Source organism: Macrotis lagotis, chromosome 2 (genome assembly GCF_037893015.1).
Source record: "Macrotis lagotis isolate mMagLag1 chromosome 2, bilby.v1.9.chrom.fasta, whole genome shotgun sequence".
In the NCBI taxonomy this organism is placed as follows: Eukaryota; Metazoa; Chordata; class Mammalia; order Peramelemorphia; family Peramelidae; genus Macrotis; species Macrotis lagotis.
This window is the reverse complement of record NC_133659.1, coordinates 314,603,047-314,629,500: the sequence shown is the minus strand read 5'-3', so window position 1 is coordinate 314,629,500 and position 26,454 is coordinate 314,603,047. Positions and strand designations below refer to the sequence as shown.

Sequence of the window (26,454 nt, the reverse complement as noted above, 5' to 3'; positions counted from 1 at the left end):
TGCTTCAAAGACTGAAGCCAAATCATCCATCTCTTTCTAGATTGTTAAGATATATTTCAAATGTAAGGGAAAAGGGAAAGGGATAGGAAGAGGTGATCTGGCAGCCAGTGGGAGAGGGGCTGGTGGGGAATGAAAAGAGGCGTTAATGTTGCCAACCACAAAGGCTTTTGCAAAACACTGTTTCAGTCAAAACACAGAAGCCTTTTAGGAAATATTAGGACCTCTTCAAAATGGCTCAGAGCATATGCTTTAAAAATATAATGCAAGGTTTCCAGGAAGACAAAGGTAATTACTTTTCTCTATTTTGCATCCTCTTAAATCTGCCCAGCAACTGAAGCCTCCTCTGCAAATAATATTCCTCATCAGCAAGTGAGCTCTTGGAGACCAGGAATGTTCTTGCTTTTCTCTCTCTCCCTAGTACTTGACTCACAATAAGCACTGAAAACCTTTTTTGCATTCCATTCTTAGTTGAACTAAAGGGAGCATTTCCTTGATAAAATGAGTTGAGAGTCCATAAGGCAATTAAGATTCAAGACTAACAAAATCTTGAAAAATCTATTTGATTATTTTTGTCAAAATTCTAAGGTGCAGTCCATCTCCAGAGAAAGAACTGGTAATGTCTGAACACAAATCAAAGATACTTTTCCTTCGCTTTCTTCATTTTACTTGGGGTTATTTTGTCTGTGTTTTCTTTCACAGATGACTTAAATGGAAATGTATTTTGCATGACTACATATGTATAATCTAGGTCAAATGGCTTTCCTTCTCAATGTGCGGGGGGGGGGGAAGAAAAGAGGGAGAGAATTTGGAACTCAAAATTTGAAGAAAAAAATGTTAGTTTTGTTTTTATATGTAATTGGGGAAAATAAAATATTAAATAAGAAAAAATAAAAATTCCTTTATAATAATGGAGCTATAGTTTTAAATTCATTTAAATTATAGAATCCAGATTAAAAATCTGATACTTTTTTTTCTTAGAGCAGACTTTATTTTATAGCTGTACAGTGCTTCCATTAAAAATGCAAACTGGGCTGGGGCAGCTAGGTGATGCAGTGGATAAAGCACTGGCCCTGGAGTCAGGAGTACCTGGGTTCAAATCCGGTCTCAGACACTTAATAATTACCTAGCTGTGTGGCCTTGGGCAAGCCACTTAACCCCATTTGCCTTGCAAAAACTAAAAAACAAAAATGAAACTGAGGTAGGGGGAGGAAGGTAAGATTAGGGGAAAAATTGTAAAACTCAAAATAAATAAAATCTTTGTAATTAAAAAAAATAACTTAATAAAAATGCAAACTGGAACTTTCTTTGCCATTTACATGTTAATATTAATAATCATTTACAGATTTTAAACTTAAATTCAGCTACTAAATTATGGAGAAGTTGCAATTTGTGTCCATGGAGAGAATACAACACATTAATTTCCTAACAGACAATTCAATTAATTGAATTAACTGAATTAATTGAATTAAACATTTCCTAAACGTTCCATTCTTTGTCCCAGACAAACTCCTGCTAGGCCTATAAACTACAAAGAGGCCAAAAACAACAAAAATTAGTTGCCATACACACCAAAATAGTCATAGGGCACTCTTGTAGCAGAAAAGAACTGGACACAAAGTCCATTGTTTCCAATGGGGATGATGGAGATGGCTAAACAAACTAGAATACCGGAATGTAATACACAACAAAAGTAATTAATATGAAGGACTCAGAGAAATCTAAATTGACTTCTATGAACTGATTCAGAGTGAAATATGGAGAGCCAGGAAAATAACAAACAATAACTACAAGAATGCAAATAGAAAGAAAAAATAACAAAATTGTATATAGTGTCATTACAATAATCAAAAATAGCACATAGGCATCTCAAGCTCAACATATTTTCAAACTCAACATATTCTCAAATTCAACACCATCTTTCCACAAAAATCCCTCTCTTTTTCTGAAATCTCTATTACTGTCAAGGGTCTACCATACTCACTTGTAGTCATGCTGTGTTTTGATTCAATATTAGAAAACTTTCACTTAAAAACTATGAAAATTCTTCAGTATTCTTTTTATGTTCATTTTCTCTACAAGTCAATCAGCAAGTATATAATAAATGCTTGTACCCAGCATTAAAACATCCAACTTGCTCTCAGGAACCTCCTTAGATCCCTTATTAAAATGTCTAATATGTACATAATTCATATTTATTGTGGAGCAAGGGGTATTTACACAAAATATCCTTCAATGTTTAACCTATAGAACAAAGAGTCTCTGTAAAGCAAATCCTATTTTTCTCAGGAAATTCATGTACAAAAGCATCAATATGTTTCTTTAAGGAAAATAAATCCTCCAAGATACTGGGCTGGAATAAATAATTAGCTATTAGTACTTGAGGTACCCACAATTTGGGGAAAACAGTCCTGGAAGACAGCATCTACACCTAAAGGTCACTTTTCCTTTATAAAACTAAGGTGAGAGAATAGAACCCTGGACAATGGTTGTTCCATTGCATTTATCAAATATTTGTATTTTTTAATTCCTCTTTTTTTGGTCTGCCTCATATCCCTCTAACCACCAGGTGTACAGAATCACTATCTAGAGCCACTGAGGTGGATAGGATCTCATGCTTGATATTTTTCCTCAAGGTCACACAGTAATTATAGGTAAAGTTGGGTTCAGAATCCTGGTCTCTTGGATCTCAATTTAGAGTTCATTCCATTCTCACCTCCACCCTCATACATTCCATTCCTCTTCTTTCCTGTAAAAAACATTTAACATATATAATGCAGATGGGCTATTAAAAAAACCACACTCTAGTAGTGAGTGTATTGTCTAAATCCCACAATTTCAAGAAGGATTGGCTTCAAAGACTTCCACAAATGGGATCCAAGCTACCTTTCCAATCTTACACTACAACCAGACCTGGCTATTTAATTTTTCCAATGCTTTCCAAGCTTTTTCCTATACTTACACAACACATTCACTCATCATTTCAGTCCACTGACATCCTACCTATCAGATACCACCTCTTCATGACAACCTCCTTGATCACCTATCACAGAGGAGCTCCCCTTCCTCCAAAGTCTCAAATCACTTAATACATATTATTTTTGTACATTAGTAGGTCCTGATTGATAATTCAACCAGATAAGTAAATCAGCTTTATAATTGGGTCCCTCTATCCTTTTCCATTCTTCTCTCTTACTACCACCTTCACTCATTCTTCAGTGAAGAAACACAAGCATCCTTCCTGCTCCACCTCACAATTACAGGTATATTGCCCCCATACCTAGAACTCTCCCTTCTTCATCTCTGCCTTCTGGCTTTCCTGGCTTATGTAAGCCTCCACTAAAATCCGACCTTCTATAAGAAGGTATTCAGGCCTCTTTCACCTTAGTCTTCCTTCTGAGACCATTCCAAATTTATTCTGTGTAAGTCTTTTCTGGACACCCTTGTTTACACTTTGTCTCTTTCATTAGATCCTGGGTTCCGAGGGCAGGAACCATTTTTTGTTTTGGTTTTGCTTATTTTTGTTGGATTTTGGTTGGGTTTTTTTTTGGGGGGGGTTTTGCCTTTCTTTGCCACACAATGTCTGGCACATCAAATAAATGCCAGTTGACTAGGCCACAGTAATATGAAACTATATGAGACATTAGAAACGGGTTAGGTGAAATATATGACCATCTCACCTCCAGTAATGTGGAATCTTGGCAAGGATCTTTCTCAAATAATAGCAGAGCTTTCTGCATCAAGTAGATTGCTTTGGATATTCGATTCTTATTTATTTTTTTCAGTATATATGATTCTGTAAAATAAAATACTCATTTCAGGTAGGATCATGTGAAAACATTCTTCTATCAAAGCTAGATCATTGTCCTTACATGGTCCAATTGTGCACATATTTTACCTGTGAAATAACTAGTGGCGGTAGGCTCTTTTGTACTTTGAGCTTCTTCGGGATTGCCAAGATTCTGGAGAGGAGAGTCCCAAGCTGAAAAAGAAAACAACTCATCATTAGAGCTAGGTCTGTCAAAAAAAAAAAAAAAGGAATTGTTTTCTATTATGAGCATCTAAAAATCACAGGAGTTGTGTCCTGCTCCCCTTTGGCAGTCTGGGTTCCTTCCTAGAATCATGTTAGGAAATGCACAAAATAAGTAGAGTGGTGCAAAAGATAACAATGATGGTGACATATAATTATCAAGATATTAAAAAAAAGTTCACGGGCTCCTAGATTGAGTCCTCAAACTATCAATTTTTAAAATACTAGTTTTTCCATCATAGTTCCCCTGTTTTTCTCAATTGAAAGAAAAAATTAATTGGCAGCCAATTTCTACTTTAATATAGGCCTTTTTTGCCCCCTTTGATCTAGTATATATAAATATAAATATATATATATATATATATATATATATATATCCAAAATGAAAATTTTAATTTTAACCTTAAATCTTAAATATACCAATGACCCAATATTGAGAACTCTCCCTCCTGTTTTATGAAATAGGAGCCCCTATCTCAATACACACACACACACACACACACACACACTAATTTTTGCTTTAGTCTTAACCAGTAGTGATGAGTTTGCACATTTCCAGGTCACCAAAAGTTCTGAGCCTATGGTCATGGTTTAATTCACAACTATTATTGAAATACCTCCTATTGGCTTAGCTTCTGTTGGATACTTTGAGGATATACAAACTGTGTGACTTGTTCCCTGGCCTTTTGGAGCTCTTAACATTACTGGGGAGATGAAGCTAGTATATGAAAAAATTTTATATCGCATTAATTGTTGCCATTGTTAGTCCTTCATTCTTTTTTCATTTTATTTTTAATTTATTTTAGGCAATGATGTTAAGTGACTTGCCCAGGATCACACATCTAGGCAATTATTAAGCCTCTGAGGAGGGATTTGAATTAAGGTCCTCCTGACTCCAGGGCTGGTAATCTATCCACTCTGACACCTAGCTGCTCCTTTAGTCCTTCATTCTTGAAGGGGATCAATGATATAAGGAGGGTGAAGTCTTGACTTGCAAGTGGATTGGATTTAAAGGAGGCAAGGCAGTGCAAAGGCATCAGTCTCACTGTCTCTTCCAGAGTCATCTGAGTCCAATGATAAAACATAGGTCAGGATGATTGGAGATGGCCCCAGATAGTGGGACATCATGATCTTTTTAAGCTAAAGTCTTTCCCAAGTCTCCATTTCTCTAAAGCAAAGCCCATTCAATGATATAAGGCAGGTAAAAAAATGAGGCGAAACATGGTCTAGTTTGCTTAGTCAAAAAAAATCAATCTGGGAGGGGAAGAAGCCCAATAGTTCTGGCTAGAACAGAAACAACTGCTATTTACCCCCACTTTTGGCCATCAAAATCCAAACAATGACCAAGCGAGCTTGGGTCAGGACCTATTATTGGCAATTAAAGAAGTACAACAAGATCAAGAAGACCAAAGTCCTATGTCTTGTCTGCTCTTCAAAATACATCCCAACTACTGTATTCTCTGCACCACAGTTTAAGAAGCTCAGTATGAAAGTGGAGCACATCCAAAAGAAAAGATGGATAAGAAACTCAAAACTCTTCATGTGAGAAAAAGCACTAATTATAAAGCCAGAGGATCTGGGTTTAAATTCAGCATCCCATGCTTACCACATCAGATGCATCATCTGTAAAATTTGGAGATTGAACCAGAATTATCCAAGAATTATAACTATGGATTTTACCAAAAGAATTCCAGTGAATTTGCTAAGGGCAACAAATCTCTAACTGAAAGGAAAAATACCCCACTTAATGTCAACAAAGAAAAGGTTCCAATTTCTCAAGAAAATGGAAGAATCATTCAAAGGTATGAAGAACACGTGGTAAATCAAATTATGGAGAATGGTCAAAGGAAGACCTTTTTTAAGAGTGTGGTTATCTGAGAATGTTCATAGACAAAGCAGAAGGAACCAAAGGAAATCAAAGATTTAAGAGAATAAGTGGATATATATCGCTAAGGGAAAGTGGGAAGGAATGGAATCAGAGAAATGGGGTTAGCCTTAACAAAGAAAAGGCAAACTTCACCTGAGATGGGAGGATGAGAGAGAAAGAAAAGTGATGATGCTGAGAATTTTTGATGGACAAAATAGGGATGGAAAGAGCCCCCACTGAGAAGAAACAGTTTAAGGAGATACTATAGGAAGTTAAGTCATCAGCTGGGTCTTTAAATACAGCCATTTATCTGCTATAATGATCCTACCACATAGTAGGCATTTTAAAATATTATACTCAGTTAAGATGATTCTACAAAAACGTTCAAATTTGACTTGGGTCCAAAAGACTTATTGAGGATAGATTGTATTGTTCTGAAAAAAAGACAATAACTACCTTGGAGAAAATTACAAACCTAGCAGGAGTGAATTGTGGTGTGTTGAAGAGATAGTTTACGGGAAAGAGGAATAGCTTCCTCATCTTAAGAGATAAATACTGCACAGAAGCAGGCCATTCCCGTTTGGAGATGCTTTTCTGAAGCAAACTTTAGCAACTCAGTGAAAAACTAATTCCAATTGATGTTTCCAAATGTTTTAATCATATACCATCATAGTATTATGAGAAACAGTGTGATGTAGACAACGATATATTTGATTGTATTGTTGGATACATCCAAAACATAAGAAGTCAGTGTTTGTTCCAGAAAAGGATGGATTAAGAGTTTTCACCAAAGCCAAGATGATCTTGGCTTACTCATTTTAGGATTTTAGAGAAGATGCCAGCCTGTGGTGATAGAGGATTCCCTCTCTCAGGGAAATCACAGAACCAAACCCTATCCTTATCCACAGTATTATAAAACCACAAGTTTTAGTGTTGGAAAGGACCCAAGACCACCTTGCCCAATTCTCTCATTTTATAGATGAGGAAGTTGAGGCTCAGAGAGGTTGTGACATACCAAGGCAGTGAGGGCAGAACCAAGTGTTAAATCCCTCACTCCCCATTACCCTCCCATACCTCAAAATAGAACATCCACAAAAAGACAACTACCCTCAGTTGACCACCCTATTGGCTTGGTCAAATCAATTATCAGCTCACTGTTCAGTATGTCTAGAAGCAGCTAGCTTTTAACTTACAGAAAAGCTGGCTATTTTTGCTTTTTCAACTACTTTAATCAAGCTTTCAGAGTATGACTTCTACTAAGAACAAAATCAGCCCGGGGGGGGGGGGGGCGGGGATAAAGGAGAAAAGGGAAAAAAATCATGTTCTCTAAATTGTAGCAGGGCAGTGGAGGTGAATGTACCACTCAATACAATACCTCAAATGAACAAGGTTATATATACTTAATAATAAGGGATATGCCATTAAAAACCTAAGTTGTTTATAATTTCAGTCCCTATTCTGTCGATGAGCAATCTGGGAGGTGCTCTGATATGGCTGCACTGAAGACGAATTTCCATTTACTTCCCATTTTCCAATATGTGCAATAATGAAGGGTGCTCTTAGGACCCAATTTAAGCTTTGATTTATGTATTATCTGTACTTCAAATCAGGCAAAGGGTTTTCATGGGGAACACTCTACAACCATTCAGGGAATCATAGTTACTTTGAGTTGTACTATTTCAAATTAAGCAGGATCTGGATTAAATAAATTTTTAGTGCATGTAAAAATCTGACAATGTCGGTCTCAAAGTAGATCCAAGGTCTAATCAGGACAGATTTTTCAGGTCTATTCTCCAATTACTCAACATTTTACAGCAGAAAAATGATAGACATATATGATTATAATTAACAAACAGAATGGTCTGCTCAAATGTAATCCAATACAGGAAATAATTCCTTGAATATTGTTATTATCATCATTTACAATAGCTACTGTTTTATAACATGTTAAAGCCTACAGAGCAATTTATAATTATCTTATTTGATTTTCAAGCAACCTTGGCAGTTATACCATTTTATAGATGGGGAAAATGAGGCAGAGAGAGGTTAAGTGACTTTCCCAGGATAACAGAGGTAGTAAATGCCTAAGATCAATTTGAACTCAAGTCTTTGTTATTCCAGGCCAAATGATCTGTCCACTGTTTCACTCAACTGCCACTGTGTTCTGAACATAGTTGACAAACAAGACTTATCATATTTTCAGCAATATTCAAAAGAATAATATCCACAAAGGACATTGTTTCTTCCAGGAGAAGTGTAGCCTGGTGGACTGAGAGTCAACCTCTGAGTCAGAAAGAAATGGATTCAAATCCTGCCTCTGATTGATCCTGGCCACATGAACCTGAGCAAGAGATTTCACCTCTCAGGGGCCCAGACAATTCTCTGATTCACACAACTGCTGTGCAGGTAGTGAGTGAGCTGTATGGGTAGAAGGAGCTACCTCACTGGGAGATGCCTATGGCCTTGAAATCATGGGGCCAGGCAAAAATAACCATTACACTCTTCTCTCTCCCTCCTAGCCAGACACTCATTCCCATATTTTAGGATGGGCACAGATAAAGTGAAGAATGTGAGGCCTGTTTGGGCCTATTTGTTTGCTAGTCCCCCCATTAGATTGTAGGCCTCTTGGGGACAGGATCTTAGTCAGTGCCTGTATGTCCATAGGAGACCCTTAATAGATGTTTATTGACAGACTGACTAAAACTCCAATGCTCCCCATTACCTAGAAGATGAAATACAAATTCCTATTTGACATTCAAGGCCCTTTCCAGTCTGACTTTTAACACTTTCCCTTTCCTGGTTTATTACTTCTTCCTTCTCTTCCCATACACAACAGCAAAATTCAAATTTTACCTTCCAAAGCTTCTATTCTATAAGGAGAATTCACAAGTCTGCTGCAGATTAGCTATATTCAATAAACGTGGGGTGCCTCTGGGAAGGAAGAGGACCAGAAGGTCCCCTTGGAAGATGCTCTATTGAAAGTGAGCTTTGAAGGAACCTACAGATTGGAAGAAGCCAAGGTGAAGAGGGCAGACACAGCCGACTTAGGAAGCAAGCCAGTAAAGGCTCAGGGGGAGAGCTGACATGGCATGGGTGAGAAACAACACAGAGCCCAGTTAGATCAGACTTGACTACATAAACAAAGTCACATCTAATAGGCCAAGAAAGATAGGTTAAAGCTGGTCATAAAGGGCCTAACACATCAAACCGATAAAAGTTTGGAGCTCCCACCAGAGGAACTTCTATCCATCGATGCAGGACAGCAGTTCCTGTGAAACCTACAGCCTTAAAGAGTTGCCCCCAGGTACAAGGGCAGGCACTAGGTGACTTGTGTTTTTAACCTCTTCCAGTACCAAGTGATAGAAAGTTTTTAAAAATGTTTTAGTGAAGAAAAGATTTACTATTACTGGAAGAGATAGTCTAAGAACCAGATGAACATTCATCCATTAAAAATAAATAATTTACATTTTACATTGTGCTCTTCACAGAAGTCAGTGGGTGGGTAATACAGTCATTATAAGCCTCCACATTTTAGAGTTAAGGATCCCAGAGCTCTGAGAAAAGTGACTTGACCCACATCAACAAGTCACGGGTCAACTGACTCCAATCCAATCCAACTCCCTCATTCTATCTCATTCTCTCTCTAAACATATGAAGGGTCATCACATGGGAGAGGACCTGCTTCTCAGCTCCAGAAAGGAAAGTCAGAACCGATAAGTAGAAGTTAGAGGGAGATACATTCCAAACTTATTAACAATGAGAGCCATCATAAAATGTGGAACTTTCTCATTCCAGAAGTCTTTAAATAGAGAATAGACGAAGATGGCGACATGAAGGGATCGAGTCTTAGGAGCTCTCTGATAAAAACTCATAAACTAAGGACTCTAACTAAACTTTCGAGAGGCAGAACCCACAAAGGGACCCAGTGAGGCAGTTCTCCTACTCAAGGTAACCTGGAAAAGAGCAGAAAGGCTCTGCTCCCCAGGGTTGGAGGGGCGGCTCGCCAGAGGGGTGGCCCGCCAGAGCCAAAGAACTTCAGCCTCCCGGAGGCAGCCCCAGGGCGCTGGGAGCCCCAGCTCACAGCAGCGGGGGAGTCTCCTGAGCTGCACCACGGGGAGCACCGGGCACAAAGTGGGGGAACAGCGGGGGACCTCTGCCAGAGTGAGCACGTGGAGCCCAGCCCTCAGGGCACACAGCTAGCAGCTTGGTCTTTCAGCAGTCCAAATCCAGGAAACAGAAGCAGGCAGAGCTGGTAAACTGGAGCCCCCAGGGCATGAGCCCATTGAGCTGAGGGAGGGAAGTGAAGAAAGAGACTGCCAAGCTCTGTCCTCTGCCTCTGGAACAGGACTCTGGGGCTCTGACCACATTCAGATCCTGATCCCAGTCTAGGCCCCCCATAGAACAGCAGGGCCCCCCCACCTCAGCCCCATGGCAGAGGGGGGCACTTATGGGCATTCACAGACCAGGAGGGAGGACAGAGCCTCACACACTGAGACCCTTGTGGAAGTGTCCCAAAAGCTCAGGAAGCACCCAAACAAACCAGGCTTAGGCTGGGAAAATGAACAAGCAAAGAAATAAGAGGAAGACCATTGAGAAATATTTTGCAAATGAGCCCAAGAAGGATCAAAATACTCAGTCTGAAGATGAGGAAGCACAAGCTCCTGCATCTAAAGACTCCAAGAAAAACAGAAGTTGGTCTCAGGCTATGATAGAGCTCAAAAAAGACTTTGAAAATCAAATGAGGGAGTTGGAAGAAAAACTGGGAAAAGAAAGGAGAGAGATGCAGGAAAAACATGAAAATGAAGTCAGCAGCTTAGTCAAGGAAATCCCAAAAAATGCTGAAGAAAACAGCATGCTAAAAAACAGCTTAGGTCATTATTGAGGAGAAGAATGCTTTAAAAAGCAAAATTGGCCAGATGGAAAAAGAGATAAGAAAACTCTCTGAGGAGAATAAATCCTTCAGACAAAGAATAGAATTCAGGGAGATTGATGCATTTACCAGAAATCAGGAATCAATACTTCAAAACAAAAAAAAAATGAAAAATTAGAAGAAAATGTGAAATATCTCATTGAAAAAACAACTGATATGGAAAACAGACTTAGGAAAAGATAACTTAAAAATTATTGGAATACCTGAAAGTCATGATCAGGAAAAGAGCCTTGACATCATTTTCAAAGAATTACTACAGGAAAATTGCCCTGATATTCTAGAAGCAGAGGACAAAATAGAAATGGAGAGAATCCACCAATCCCCCCGAGAAAGAGATCCCAAAAACCAACCCCTAGGAATATTATAGCCAAGTTCCAGAACTTCCAAGTCAAAGAGAAAATATTACAAGCAGCCAGAAGGATACATTTCAAATATCATGGAGCTGCAGTCAGGATCACTCAGGACTTAGCAGCATCTACACTGGAAGCTCGGAGGGCTTGGAATACAATATACCTGAAGGCAAAAGAGCTTAGAATGCAGCCAAGAATGAACTACCCAGCAAGGCTGAATGTCCTCTTCCAGGGAAAAAGATGGACTTTCAATGAACCAGGGGAATTTCAAAGGTTCCTTTTGGAATGGCCAGAGCTGAACAGAAGATTTGATCTTCAGATACAGGACTCAGGTGAAGCATGGAGATTGGAGCAGAGGGGGGAAATATGAGGGACTTAATGAGGATGAACTGCATATATAGAAAAATGACACTGATAATATTCATATGAACCATCTCAGTTAATAGAGCAGGTAGAGGGAGCTTTTATAGTTGAAGCACAGGAGAAAGCTGAATTTGAAGATAAAATGTGGTGTAAAAATGGAGTCAATTAGGAAAAAAAGGGAAATGGAAAGGGAGAAAGAAAAAGGAGAGGGGGAATAGTCCAAGATATTTCACATAATAAGATTTGTTTTTATTACAATGAGCTATTGCAATGATATGGAAAGGGGGAGGCAAGGGGGAACGAGGGAACCTTTGCTCTCATCAGAGATGGCTAGGAAAGGAAACAGCAAATATACTCAATGGGGTATAGACATCTGGAGTAAGAAGGAGGGGGGAGCAGGGCGAAGGGGTGGAGATGTGAATAAAGGAGGAGAGGATGGACCATGGGGGGACAGTGTTCAGATATAACCTATTTTTTTTACTTCTTGCAAGGGGCTGGGATTGGATGGCCTGCCCAGGACCATAGGGCCAGGGGGATGCTGGGCATAAGGGGTGGTATGGGGGCTCAGGGCTTCTTGGCCCCAGGACCAGGGATCATCTGTCTGCTGAGCCACTCAGCGACCCTACAGCAGAGTCAGAGTGAAAGGAGAAAACATAGTACACGGTAGTGGAGAAATAAGAAAGGAGGGAGTTGCGATCAGCAATGACAACGTTGGAAAAATATGGAAGTAACTTTTGTGATGGACTTATCATAAAGAATGTGATACACTCACGACAGAGTTGATGGTGTTGGAACAAAGACTGAAGCACATTTTTTGTTATTATTATTTGGGGGAGGGTGCAGGGCAAGTGGGGCTGGGTGGCCTGCCTGGAGCCACATAGCAGAATGATCTTTGGGTGTCTGAGACCGGATTCGGACCCAGGTGCTCCTGGCTCAAGGGCCAATGCTCTGTCTGCCACCCAGCCACCCCTACTATTATTACTATTTTATTTTATTTTGGGTCTTTTTTTTTCTTTCTTCTTTTTGGTTTTTGAAGGGCAGTGGGGATCGGGTGACTTGCATGTCACATGGCTGGGTGATTATTGGGTTTATGAGGCTGGATATGGACTTGGGTGCTCGTGGCTCCAGGGCTAGTGCTTCGTCCATTGCGCCACCTGGCCATACCTACAATTATTACTATTATTTTTTTTAATTTTAATTTTTTTCTCTCCCCTTTACTTTTTTCACCCAAGCAAGTCTATCTATATTCATGGGGGGAGGGGTATTTTGTTTACTTGTAAACAAGTATATTTTATTAATGTAAAAAAAAACATTTGTACAAAATGAGAATAAAAAAAATTAGAAAATAAATAAATATAAAAAAGAAAAAAAATAGAGAATAGACAATTATACATTGGCTAGGGGTGTGATGCCAAGGAGCCAGACAGGGAGCAAAACAAGATAACCCCAAGAGAAGTTCATCCAAATCCAAGAGTCTGTACATTTTGAGATTCTTGCATAAAAAGTACTTGCATGCTAGAGGCCTTCCCTGATTTTCCCCCAAAAACCTCATGTCTGATTCATGAATACCTCAAGAGGTCCATTCTCCTCTCCCTATCCACAACCAACCACGCTTCAACTTTACTCTTCAATCAATGCCATGCCATCCACATTGTTGCTCTAGTCATACTCTCTCCCCTGGCACCAAAGCTGCCATTAATACTGGAAAGCCTGGTTCCATTGACCATCCCCATAACTTTCCAAACCAGAACACTTTTCCCTGGTCAAAACTATCATCTCTATGTTGTCTTCTTTAAGAATGTAAGCTCCTTGAGGAGTTGACATTTTCTTGACTGGTATTAATATCCTCGGGACTGAGCACAGGCCTTCATACAGGTGTTTAATAAATGCTTTTTGATTCATTTATTTGGTAATATCACAGCCAACAGAAATCCTTGATGCCTTTCAAGAAGCTCAAATTACTAATAATATACTGTAACTCATAAAATGTTATTCATTTATTTAAATGTGTTATTTCCTAGTTCACTGACACATTATCACAAGATTTATTCAGGGTTTAAAACACTATTATGAATGAATCATTAATAGTTCACATTTTAACTCTAATGATGTCGGTACAAATCAATTAAATTGTCATACAAATCAGAGAAGGGAAGAGAGAAAAAAAATCATTAAAACTTAGTTCTCTCTGTGTTGAAGAGTTGGGGGATGGAAGTGGTTAACATATGACTTTCTTGTTAAACTAGTTCTAGACTTTAATTTAACCCAGAATTGCTCCAATATTATTAAACTACACATTAGTGACTGATACCTTTGAGTTGATCGAGGAGGACAACAGTTATCCGGTGCTGGGTCAGAATAATCTCCTGCTGCAAGTCCATGATGAAACTGTTGGTGGTGAGGGGCTTGCCACAAGTTTTATCCTCTTCTGGTGCGATGACCTTATGTCCATGAAAGTCACATGAAAATTAGGAAGTAGCATCATAGGATATCACAATCACAAGGAGACCTTGGAGAAATGCTGAGATCCTGCGGTGCTTTGTTCAGCCCTCTCCCACCCCCACCCCCAAGATTGTTCAAACAGGATAAAAACTTCTTACCCCTGGAGACTCCTAGCTACAAGACAGCATCCCAAAAACATCTCTTAACTAGCAAAGCAACTGATAGTTTTTGCCTAACCTTCAAAATAACTTCATCCTTCCAAAGGTAGAGGGAAAACTCTCCTCTGGATTTGATTTTTCCCAACAAAGGGAAACTGATTGCCAGGAGACAAATAATAGAAAACTTCAGGTTGGAGGAGAAGGGGAAAGTGTTCGTATTGGAATTTGTTATACAGAAAAAGGGGAAAGTCTGGAATAGTCTATTATACATTCTAGATGTATACATGGAAAGTTGATTTCAAAGAGTTCACAGAAAGAAACCAGACTAAAGTTCTATAAGAGAAATCAACCCAAGAAGGATGAGAAACTGCCAAACAGAGGAAAAAGGAAGAAAGAATTAGAAGGAGAGGGAAAGAGGTAGATGGAAAGGAAGTGAGGGAAAGGGAAAGGAAAAAAGATGAGAGAGAAGAAGGAAGAACAATGGAAAGACCAGCCACACTCACCTCATTGCCCCCTCAAAGCATTCCACAGAGGTAGGTGGCTGTCTACTCTGTCTACTTGCAAGATGAATCTTATTTCTAGCAATAATTAAATTCTTTTTAAATGAAGACTTATACAGTTTTACCTTGGTATAACAATGATCATATACTGATGCACCATTGGGCAATGTACTTCTTGTACGAGTCATCCCTATCTTCCTAATTGCCTTCTCAAGAATCTCGTAAGCCAAAAGTAATTGTTCTTGTGGTGTTTTCTAAAAATGAATTGAAAGACAAAAATATTTTGATGGAAATAAAATCTGAACCAGTCAGATTCACAATTTTGGAAAGTTCCTTGAAATAAATGGGATATGAGTTTTAAATATCGTTTTATTTCCCACCCAAAGATGATAACACTGAGAAAAATCTTCTATATAAGCATTATTGAGAAATTGCCTGTATTTTTAAAAAAATTAATTTACCTTTGATTAAGTACTAGTACAAAATCATTCTCATAAGATGATAAACTATGTTTTTACTAAGAGAATGAAATTTTTCTTTAAAAGATTTCTTTATGTTATTTTGACTAAGAGATAGCAAAGGTAAGTTTTGGAATGAGTTTAAGTGATGAAGCTGAATGATGACATTTTCATTCACTTAATTTTTGTTGAATGAATTTTGGAAAAAGCATTTTTAAGGGCTTCCTAGGTACCAAGTACTCTCCTAACCTCTGGGGTCAACAATATGAAACCACACAATCTCTAAGAGGCAAAGAGATAACATGATTGCAAGCATGATGACTAAGGAGGCATTCTTTTGGCTTGGAAGGTATAGTGGTGGTTGAGTGTAATAATAAAAGACCATGGGGGCAGCTAGGTGGTGCAGTGGATAGAGCATCAGCTGTGGAGTCAGGAGGACCTGAGTTCAAATCCGGCCTCAGACACTTCATAATGACCTAGCTGTGTGGCCTTGGGCAAGTCACTTCACCCCATTGCCTTGCCAAAAAAATAAATAAATAACAATAATAAAAGACCATGCCCTGGGACATCCTGTCCAGTAGCAATGGCAGTTCCAGATTATAGTCCCAGAACTGTAAAGAAGGTGGAGGGACAGAAGAGACAGGGGACAGTGAGGTGAAGCAGGGCCCACAGTCACCCCAATCAGAACTCAAGGTCCCAGGGCAGGCACTACAGCAAGTTCAGAAACAATACTTTTAAGATATGCCAAAGTATTTGTCCATTTGAAATAGCACATTGAGAAATACAGATAATAAAAATCAACACCAACAAGTAAACCTATTTAGCTGCGATGGAGTGGGGAAACTTTGGCTCCCACCCCCCCACTCTGGGTTATGCAATCACAGAAAGCAAGGGGCAGAGAGTCAGCTACTGATGGGTCAAATGATCTATAAAGGTAATGAACTATGTCCAATAATCCCTTTATCAAGGTGCCAGTCGCTGTAAGTGCTGGGGAGACAAAAAATAAAAAATGGTACCCACCTTCAAGGACCTTATTGATAAATATATATTTGTATATGTACAGAGAAAGCAGGAAAAAACTAAGCTTAGAGGGGAAGGCACTGAAGTTTCCGTGTAGAATTAGACTTGCCACAGGTGAACCAAAGATAGACTGTGCCCCTAGAGATCCTTAAAAAGGTAGGGCAGTTGTGATGGAAAATACCATACATATCCAGAGAGGGAAGTGTGGAATGTAGACCAAAGCTTACTATCTTCAATTTTAAAACTTGTCTTATGTATTATGCCATTATTTTCTCTCTAATTTTTTCTTCCATTTTGATTTGATTCTTCTTTCACAATATAATTAATATGGATCTCTGTTTAGCATAATTATACATGTAGAATCTATATTAAATTGCTTTCTCTCAAGGGGAGGGAGAGGGAAGGAAGGGAGGGAGAAAATGTAAAACTCAAAACCTTGTTAAAACAAAATGTTTGGGGGTAACTCGGTGGCATAGTGCATAGAGCACCAGCCCTGGAGTCAGGAGGACCTGAGTTCAAATGTGGCCTCAGATACTTCATAAAAACCTAACTGTGTGGCCTTGGGCAAGTCAGCATTGCCTTGAAAAGACCCCCAAAATGAATAAGAATAATAATAATTGGTGAAAACTACCTTGCATGTCATTGGAAAATCAAATTAATAAAAATAATAATAAACCTTTTTTCAAAAAGGCAAGTTCAGTCATCCCTGAGAGATGGCAAAGGCAGAGGCATCCTTCCTGAACATGATCCCCAAACCACAGGCCTGCAGATTAACTTGGCATCTTTCAGGGAAGCTACTCACACAATAGGAGAAACTACTTTCAGTAAGGTTCAGTTACAAAAACACAGAGAAAGAAGCTCCAGGGAATGAAACCACCAGGAGTAGAGAAAAGAGAACCATGAAATAAAGTCAGCCAAGGAGGTTAGGAGTTGAGAAAAGCAAGTGAAGGGATGTGTGTTTGGGAGGGGATGGGTGGGTGTGGGTCTGTGTGTGTGTGTGTGTGTGTGTGTGTGTGTGTGTGTATGTATGTGTGTGTGTGTGTGTGTGTATGTGAGAGAGAGAGAGAGAGAGTGAGAGTGTGTGGGTATGGGGGGGGCCAGTTTGTGAGGATATGTGAGTATTTAAAGGGAAAAGGGGGGAGAAGCCACAAAAGAAAGACACTGCAAGAAAAGAAAGAAAATGGAGATCCTGAAATCCCAAAGACAGGAATTACCTTGGCTCCTTGTATGTCCCTCTGATTCATGAATTACCAGGATTCCCAAGCCTGTGTCCACTCTTCCCACTACTTCTGTGCTTGTAGAAAAATGTACCCTGACTATGTGGGGTCTGGTGTCCTCACCATGCCATGGTAAATGCTTTGGCTGAAAAGCTCCTGACTAACCATTAAAAAAAGTATGCCTGTGGGGGCTCACCAATGAACATTAAAGTCTTAGGAATGCAGCCCCTTTCAATCCAAGGCAAGTAATGACTCCGGGGTAAAAGGAGCAGGGAGCACCCAAGGGGGAATTATATTGGAAAACTAAGGTTACAAAAAAAGTAAGTTAATTATTTTTTAGGTTTTTTTAGGTGTTTTTTTTTTGCAAGGTAAACAGGGTTAAGTGGCTTGCCCAAGGCCACACAGCTAGGTAATTATTAAGTGTCTGAGACTGGATTTAAACCCAGGTACTCCTGACTCCAGGGCCGGTGCTTTATCCACTACGCCACCTAGCTGCCCCTAGTTAATTATTTATTTCATAAAAACATATTTTATTTTATAAAAAGGCATAGAACAGAAACAGAACAACTTGGAATTTTCAATTTCCTTAGAAGAGAGGAGTTGAGAAATGTTTTAAAAAATAAACAAAAATGAAACAATAGAAATGTCCATTTTGGGTTTCCTAAGTCGATGTAGGTTGCAGGGATTGACAGCACTGCCCTAGAACATTTTAACTAGAATGGCTTCATTTATTGTATAAAAGAAAGCACAAATAGTATATAAAGTATTATTAAACAAGTGTCTACACTTATCAAAGAGGGGCTGCCAAATATAAAAAGGGAGAAGAATGAAACCTGACATATTCACTGATAATTAGTCATAGATAACAAGTTTCCTATATCAATAAATAAGAAAACAAACCTGACCCATTTTTAATAATGTTCAATCACTGAATGACATTTTGACTGATTTCCAAAATCCAAGAAACCTCTATCTATTTTAAATCAACTAATCCCTATGCTAAATCAGTTCTTGAATTCAATGAAGGAAAAGCTAGAGTAGAACTTGTTCCTATCTTTTACTAAATCTCTCAAATCATCTGAGTCCTGAGGATTTTCAAAGGCTAGTACAAGAAAATTTCTTCTAAAAAATATATTATGCAAACCACTGTAATCTTGAATTTTTGAAGTTTTAACAAGATAAGAATCAAATTAAACGATTAGTAGTTTTTCATATGCATTCTCAAAAGATAGGAATCCTATACAAAGAACTAGCTAAATGAACCATGAAATTTTAGCCAGGAGAAAAGAAGTCTTAGTGGGAACAGACAGATATCAAATATCTGAAGGGTTTTTATATGAAAGAGGGGTTAAGTTTAATAAATTTGTCTCCATTAGGCCCAAAGGGCAATAAAACCATGTATATCCATTGATCCAGAAATACCACTACTAGGTCTGCATCCCAAAAAGATAATTAAATATTTGTAGCATTTGCATAGTGGCAAAGAATTGGAAATTGAGGGGATGCCCATCAATTAAAGAATGGCTAAACAAATTGTGGTACATGCATGTGATAGAGCACTATAGTTCTATAAGAAACCATGAAGGATGCGGCTTCAGAAAAGCTTGGAAAGACTTGCATGAATTGATGCTGAGTGAAGTGAGCAGAACCAGAAGAATGTTACACACACTAACAGCAGCATTGCGTGATCAATAGCTATGATGGACTTGCTCGTTTCAGCAGCACAATAATCAAAGGCAATTTTAAAAGTCTTGTGTTGGAAAATACTATCCATGTCCAGAGAAGGAACTAAAGATGTCTTATATATTATGAGTTTTTTCTCTCTGATGGTTTCTTCCCCTTTTCAATTTGATTCTTCTTTCACAACATGATTAATATGGAAGTATGTTTAACATAGTTATACAAATATAACCTATATTAGATTGCTTTCTCTCAGGGGGGAGGGAAGTGAGGGAGGAAGAAAAATGTGAAATTCAAAAATTACAAAAAAATGATTGTTGAAAACCAATTTGGCATGTAGTTGGAAAAATAAGCAAATAATATATATTTTTTAAATTGTCTCCAGAGGGGAGACCTAGGATAAATGAGTTATATTACAGAGAAGCATGGTTTTAGTTCAACATAAGGAGTTCCTAACAATTTTAACTACTCGAGAGTGGAATATACTTCCCTGGGAAGAATTGATGTACTTTTGCTTAGCTAAAAATCTAATTAAAAATTAAAAATATAATTAATGTATATCAATTGCTTAGCTAAAAATATGATGTTTTTATTCAGTAGTTTCAGTCATATATGACTCTTTGTAATCCCATTTTGGATTTTCTTGGCACAGTTTTTGGAGCAATCTGCCATTTCCTTCTCCAGCTTCTTTAATGGATGAGGAATATAGGCATACAAGGACAAGTGACTTACCCAAGGTCACACAGCTAATACTTGGTAGAGGGCAGATTTGAATTTAGGAAGAGGAGTCTTCTTGAATTTAGGCCTCACATTTAATCCATTGTGATACCTTGTTGTCGTACTAAAAATATAAGTTCCCCCCATAAAATTCAAAGATTCTTCTAATATATTTATCCTTAGGATGAACTGTTGAGGACAAAGAAATATTTCCTTAGCTGAGATATACAAGACTATGGTCATTCCTATAGAAGAGATATTCAACTGCTCTCAATTTAATTTGGACCAAGGAAAAAGTGGTTGATTAGATAATGTTTTAACGACTGAATTAAATCCACCATGAGTAATCTGACTGATTACTTCTTAATCAGCCATTATAATGGCTTAAAAATACTTCCACTAGACCTAGCCTATAAATGAAAAATGATTTTCATTAACAGCAAGTAGTTAGCTGCACACATTAAATTCAATTCAGAAAGTATTTAGTTATAGTCCAGAAACATTAACTGTAACATTATCTATAAAAAAGGCAATATTCAGAAAATTATAAGAAGTACAATATGGTTTTCTCTCTTGCACATGTATAACAATTCACAACACAAAATCATGTGAGATTTCATTTGGTTTCTTCTAAAAACATGAAAAAGGCAATATATGCCGATATGCAATGGCATGGTGGAGATAAGGTTGGCCACAAAGTCAAGACGACCTGAATCAAGTCTCGTCTCCAACATTCATTGACTGTGTCTCTCTGGGCAAGTCATTGGATCCCTCCATGCTCTAGGCAGGTGGGGTCTACACTGGTGGAGGGACTGTCCTCACCAAGAGTTCTCCACATGGTGAAATGACAAATAGATAAAGGCCAAGGTTAAAAAATGAACCCTATTTTTATGTGTAGGTTTATGTAATCCATAAATGATAGATTATAATTTTTTTAAGAATCAAGAGCCCCATCATTTCTGACACCAAAAATTCTCAAATCCATTTTTTAAAAGTTTTCCATAATTAACCTTCGATTATAAGTTCAGTAATTGTACAATAATATACATGTCTTGGATTTTTTTGCATGTATTCTCAAATGTTATATATAGAAAATGATCAGAAATCATACCTTAAATATTGGAATAGTATCAGAAGGACTTTGGGTGAAGTCATTGTCCAAATCAAATTTGATTCCTTTAAAAGAAAAAAATGGAAAATAGAAAAATCAGTGCCCAAGTGGCTTCATTCCAACTGAATGTGACTAACCCAAGCTTGACCTATTTATTCTTCCCATAAACTAAGCTCTCATCATTCTGTCACCCCCATAACATTATACATTTTCTTGCTCTTCACATTTGCTCAACGCCTTTTCTCCTCCTGGAATCCCTGCCCTGTTCCCCGCCCTTTCCACAACACTCCTCTACCAGTTAATATCCTGTTCAACTCAACTCCCACCCTTTCAGTGATGCTCCCCCTCCTCCTCTCAACTCTTAGAAGACCCCATCCACTAGTTAGGTAAACAGGTGATAGAGCACTCGGCCTGAGTTCAGACCTCAACCTCAAACCCCAAACAATACTTGGAAGCTGTGTGATCCGGGGTAAGTCACTGAATTGGATAGCCAAAAAAATGAGCATCATAGGTGCTCAGTAAATATTGATTACCTTTCTCCTCTTTCCCCTCCTATTTACTGATAGGATTCTTTGCATCTCTCAAGAACCCTTTCATTTAACTTTATATTACTGCTATTTGTAAACTTAACATTTTCCTTCCTAGAAAAGGCTCCTTGAGGACAGGAACAATGTCCAATTCACCTCTGCAGTCCCTTCAGCACCTTAGCATAGTGCTTTGCAGACAGCAATCACTGAAGTGGTTCGATAACATTCACCATATATCCTCCCAACAAATGATTTTTTTACTTGTGAACCAATACCAAGTCTTGCTCCTTAGTAACTTCCAATCCATCAATAAAATGCAAGCAAGCTATCTATGTTAACAGTATTAGTTCTCTTTTTTTTGTCAGAGGACCTGGGTTCAAATCTTTCTGTGTGACTCTGAGCAAGTCACTCCTGAGCCTCAGTAAAATGTAAAATGATGGACTGGACCTGAGACTCTGAGGTCTCTTCTAGCTCTTAATCTATGATCTTATGAACACTTATGTGATAAATAATCCAATGTGTCATCCTTGTTTTTGGCCTCATGGTAACATCTTTACAAAATGGTAGATTCAATAAATGCGAGATCATAGCATGAAAGGGTTTATGTTAATTATGAACTTCTCCCAGTTTTCAGCAACTGAAAATTTCAGTGATTCAACAGAACCTGGGTATGTCTGTCCCAGCATTCCACAAGTGTGCCAAGGTGCCTGGATCATTCTGCCACTTACTCCCAACAGGGCCTTGCAGGTCCCTACTTTTCTGAACCTCAGTTTTCCAAATCCATAAAATGAGAGAGTTGACCTAGGCGATTCTTTCAACCTCTTCCTGACTTTACAGAAGCAGGTAGACAACAAGACCTTTCAAGCATGGGGTTCATTCCTACTCACATCTATCTAGCAGACAAAAATGAGGTAGGCAAAGCAAGCTATTATTTTCACTCAAATGATGGGACAAACCACTGTTCCAAAAATTTTTGGAAAGGAGGCATCATACTTAAGAACAGAAAGAAATCAAAGTCCTCAAGGGTACATCTGCTTTCCTAAAAAAGAAAATTAGAAGATGTTAGATATGGAGAATAGAAAATATTTTCCCTCAAGAAAATATCTTATCATGAAAGGCTTAGTTAGTGATATGAGACTCATTGTTGAATCAGCTTTCTACATGTATCAGGTCATCTACTAGCTACCTCAGATTAGAAGAAAGATCTCAAATACTTCAATAGCCAATGAGCAATCTGAAGATGGCAAATGGGCTCTAAACATGAGGAAACCTGGAAAAGAAGCTGGGCAGGACCAAGCACATGAGAAGGAATCTACCCTGGAGACAACACAATTTTCAGGGATTCATTTTAAAACTCCTTAAATTTTGACCAAAAGGAAAAGGAAGGAAAGATCTCAAGGTGCTAGTCTGTAGGTTATTTAAAAAAAACACCTTTGACTCAATAAAGTAAATATTTGTAAAGATTTACTTCTAACAAGGAATCGCTCATGCATAATTAGAGATCATCCAAGACAAACATACAATCACAGGACAAATTTGCAGAATGAGTCTCTTGATTTTCAAAGACATGCAATGTATAAAGAGAGGAAAGAGATGCTTGTGGTGATGTTCACTACCATGTGAAAGATGTCCAGAGAGAGAGGCTAAGAGGAAAAGGAGCTCTTATTGATGGTCAAGTCCTATAGATATCTTCATCTGAGATAACATGGCTCCTCCAGAATAAAAGCCACCCTGGAAAAAACAAATGAAGAATGCATATTTCCCAGGAAGCTTCTTTGGGGCTTCTTAGTCTCAAGCAAAGTGATGATGTTTGCCTTAAAGAGGACAAGACTTGTATAATTCTGTTTATTATAGTGAGGGGAGTGGTCATGCAAAGGCACAGAATTCTTGTCTTGAAAGAATGGGGTGGGAGGAGAGGAACAAAGGGAAAAGGAGGAAAGAAAAGAAAGAAGGGAAGGAGGAGAAGGGTGATGTCAGGAAGGAAGCTGGTCAGTACCACTTGAAGATTATAAAAATTTGAAGAAGTTAAAGGACACAAAAGCATAAGATGATCCAGACCTGTGAAAAAAACTTTATGAAGGCAAGATACAAAGTAGAAAATGCATTAATTTTAAGGATGAATTAACTCTTTCCATTTCTTAAAGGATTTGATTACTTCATGCTCTCATATTTTGTAGAAACTGTTTGGGAAATGTTCTTTGGGCAGCTATTAACTGCTACAGATAAAGACTACTACAAATTCCACTGAAGTATTCATACTGCAGAAATACTGTTGAAATTCCTCCACCCTACCAATGACCAGATCTAACAATTCTGGAAATCAATTTGGAATTATGGTAATGGAGTGACCAAAGTATCCTACAGAAATCACACTACTAGTCAGAGATAAAAAATAAAAACTTTTTGGATGCCAAAATCTTTATAGAAGCACTTTTTGAGGCAACAAAGAACTAGACACAAAGCAAATGCCCACAGAGTAGAGGGTGGTGAAACATATTATAGCATATGAATGGAACAGAATGCTACTTCCTATAAGAAACAATGGCTATGACGACTACAGAGAAGCATGAGAAGATTAATATGAACTGATGCAAAGTGAATTAAGTAGAACTAATAAAATAATAACCAAAACAATGTATATAGAAATAATAAAAACAACTGAAGTTTATGAAGTGAAAATGAAATGACTGAACTTTATCTCAAAGAAAAGATATGAAACGGCCACTCCACCCCAACCCTTTTGAACAGATTGGAGAGCATGGCAGTGGAACACTGCAGAGGACCGAATTGTTTTTAAAGAATCTTTGCTAAATTGATATTTTCCTCTTTCTTACTCCTTATTACAAGACTCGACTCAAGGTCATATAAAGTTATTTAATGGAAAATTAAATGATGCAAATATAACAAATGTCAATAAAATGTGGGGTTTTTTTTAAAGAATTTCCTCCATGTGGTATTGACTGTTACCAATCAATTTGGCCCTAAATGACATTTTTGAAAAATATAACAAGACCATCTAAACATTTTCAACTATATGAAATTTTAATGTCTGAATAAAAACTAGTTTGTAGTCACAGCCATATGATAAAACACAACAATAATATATTATCATATAGCATATGGTATTAGGTTGTTAACATTATTATATAAACTAGTCAACATTATGTCACCATGGGTTCTTTATCTGGGGTCCAGGAATATATTTCAGGATGTCCAAGAACTTGGGATGGGGAAAAATTACATCTTTATTTTCACTAACTTTTGACTTTCTTTGTAATCCTATGCATTTTGTCTTATGCCTTTAAAAAATATGACTCTGAGAAGGGTCTCATTGGCTTTACCAGACTCTGCCAAAGAGGTCCAATCACAAAAGAGGACAAGTCCGGGGTGGCTAGGTGGCACAGTGGATAGAGCACTAGCCCTGGGGTCAGGAGTATCTGAATTCAAATCCGGCCTCAGACACTTAATAATTACCTAGCTGTGTGGCCTTGGGCAAGCCCCTTAACCCCATTTGCCTTGAAAAAACCTGAAAAAAAGGGGAAAAAAGAGGACGAGATCACTTGTTCTAATGACTTTAAAAAGGTATGTTTTGTTTTAAAGCAAAGGACTGTTTGTTTTTCATGACATCTCTATTTTCCAGTTAACATGATTAAGAATTGGCTTTAGAGACAAACTGAATTAATTCAGATTAATTTTAAAGTCATTAGAAATGAGAAACCACATGCTGTTTTAACTTCATCAGCATATCTTATATATTGCATCTTGAGTGATTAATAGACAAACACCACACAGATGATTGTCTCTTTTTGGAAAAAAACAGAGGGACAGAAATCTCAATCTGAGCAAACTGTCAAGTGATTTTTTTTTTAATTTCAGGGATGCTGACCATTGATCCTTTTCTTATAAAAAGTTATTCTGATTTAAATGGAACTTGTCCTGGTTATTTTCTTTTTTTGCTTCTTCAGGATTTTCTTAGTTTCTGTCTCATACTTTGTCTAATCACCCATAAACAAAAGAAACTATGCAATACATAAAATATGCTGATGGAGTTAATATGGCAAGGGGATTCTCATTTCTAACTACTATAAAGTTAATCTGAATTAGCTGAGTTTGTCTCTAAAGTCAACTCTTAATTAACCATGTTCATTGAGGAATGGGGTTGTCATGAAAAACAAAACACATTAAAATGAAACCTTTTACTAAAGCTGCAAGGAAAAGTAAGCTCTCACCTGGGTGCTTTACCACAACCTCTTAGTGGAAGCAATGAACCAAAAGGCAGAGAGAAAAACCAGAAGGCATTTATAAAAACTCATCAATTTTTTCAGTCAAATGTAATTTTCTAATAGTTATTTTGAATCAAGGTTGTTTATTATTTATTACTTTTTCCACTGTAATTGGTCAATAATTGTTTACTATTTGATAAAAATGCATATTGCCTAGATTATGACAACCAGCTAAATGGACAACACATTGAGTTAGTCTGTTTCAAATGAGCAAATGAGCTGATCCAGAATAGAATAGGAGATGACATATTTCATTGATTAATTATGCATCATTGGCAATGATCAAAGCTACTCTTCCACACTCCCAATATCCCTATCTCTCTGTCTCTCTCGTATACACATATAAGTATATATGTGTATATATGCCTATAATATAGCTATACAGTATATATCATATATAGCTATATTTGTATCTATTTATATGTATATTTGTAAATACATAATATAATTTTATATATATCATGTATATAATGTAAAATTTATATATTTAAGGATGAATACTCTGATGATTCTATGTGGCTAAGAATCATAAAATTTATAATTTTGTTCCCCAAAAATCAAATTTTAAATAGAGTCCAAAGAACAAAGAGAAAAATAAAGAGATGGAATGGGAAATGAAAAGAAAATTAGAGAAAAAGAGGAAGAGAAAGAAGCAGGGGAAGGAAAAGGATAATATTCCTTGTTCAATTTTTTTTTTGGTTTTTGCAAGGCAATGGGGTTAAGTGATTGGACCAAGGCCACACAGATAAATAATTATTTAAGTGTCCGAGGTCTGATTTGAACTCAGGTCCTCCTGACTCCAGG

The 26,454-nt window shown here is 37.7% G+C and overlaps 1 protein-coding gene across 8 annotated transcripts in view; it reads right to left on the bottom strand.

Moving 5' to 3' along the window:
- CFAP54 (cilia and flagella associated protein 54) overlaps positions 1–26,454 on the bottom strand; it is a 225,198-nt gene that overhangs the window by 174,471 nt on the left and 24,273 nt on the right. For 7 of the 8 annotated variants that reach the window (XM_074226630.1, XM_074226635.1, XM_074226629.1 and 4 more), the window contains exons 8-12: positions 20,841–20,905; positions 14,763–14,891; positions 13,849–13,978; positions 3,896–3,979; positions 3,678–3,793 (exon numbers count right to left, since the gene is read on the bottom strand). In XM_074226630.1, the coding sequence (XP_074082731.1) occupies positions 3,678–3,793; positions 3,896–3,979; positions 13,849–13,978; positions 14,763–14,891; positions 20,841–20,905 (524 nt within the window). The remainder of the gene's footprint in view (positions 1–3,677; positions 3,794–3,895; positions 3,980–13,848; positions 13,979–14,762; positions 14,892–20,840; positions 20,906–26,454) is intronic. The other variant, XM_074226632.1, reaches the window with a different exon arrangement.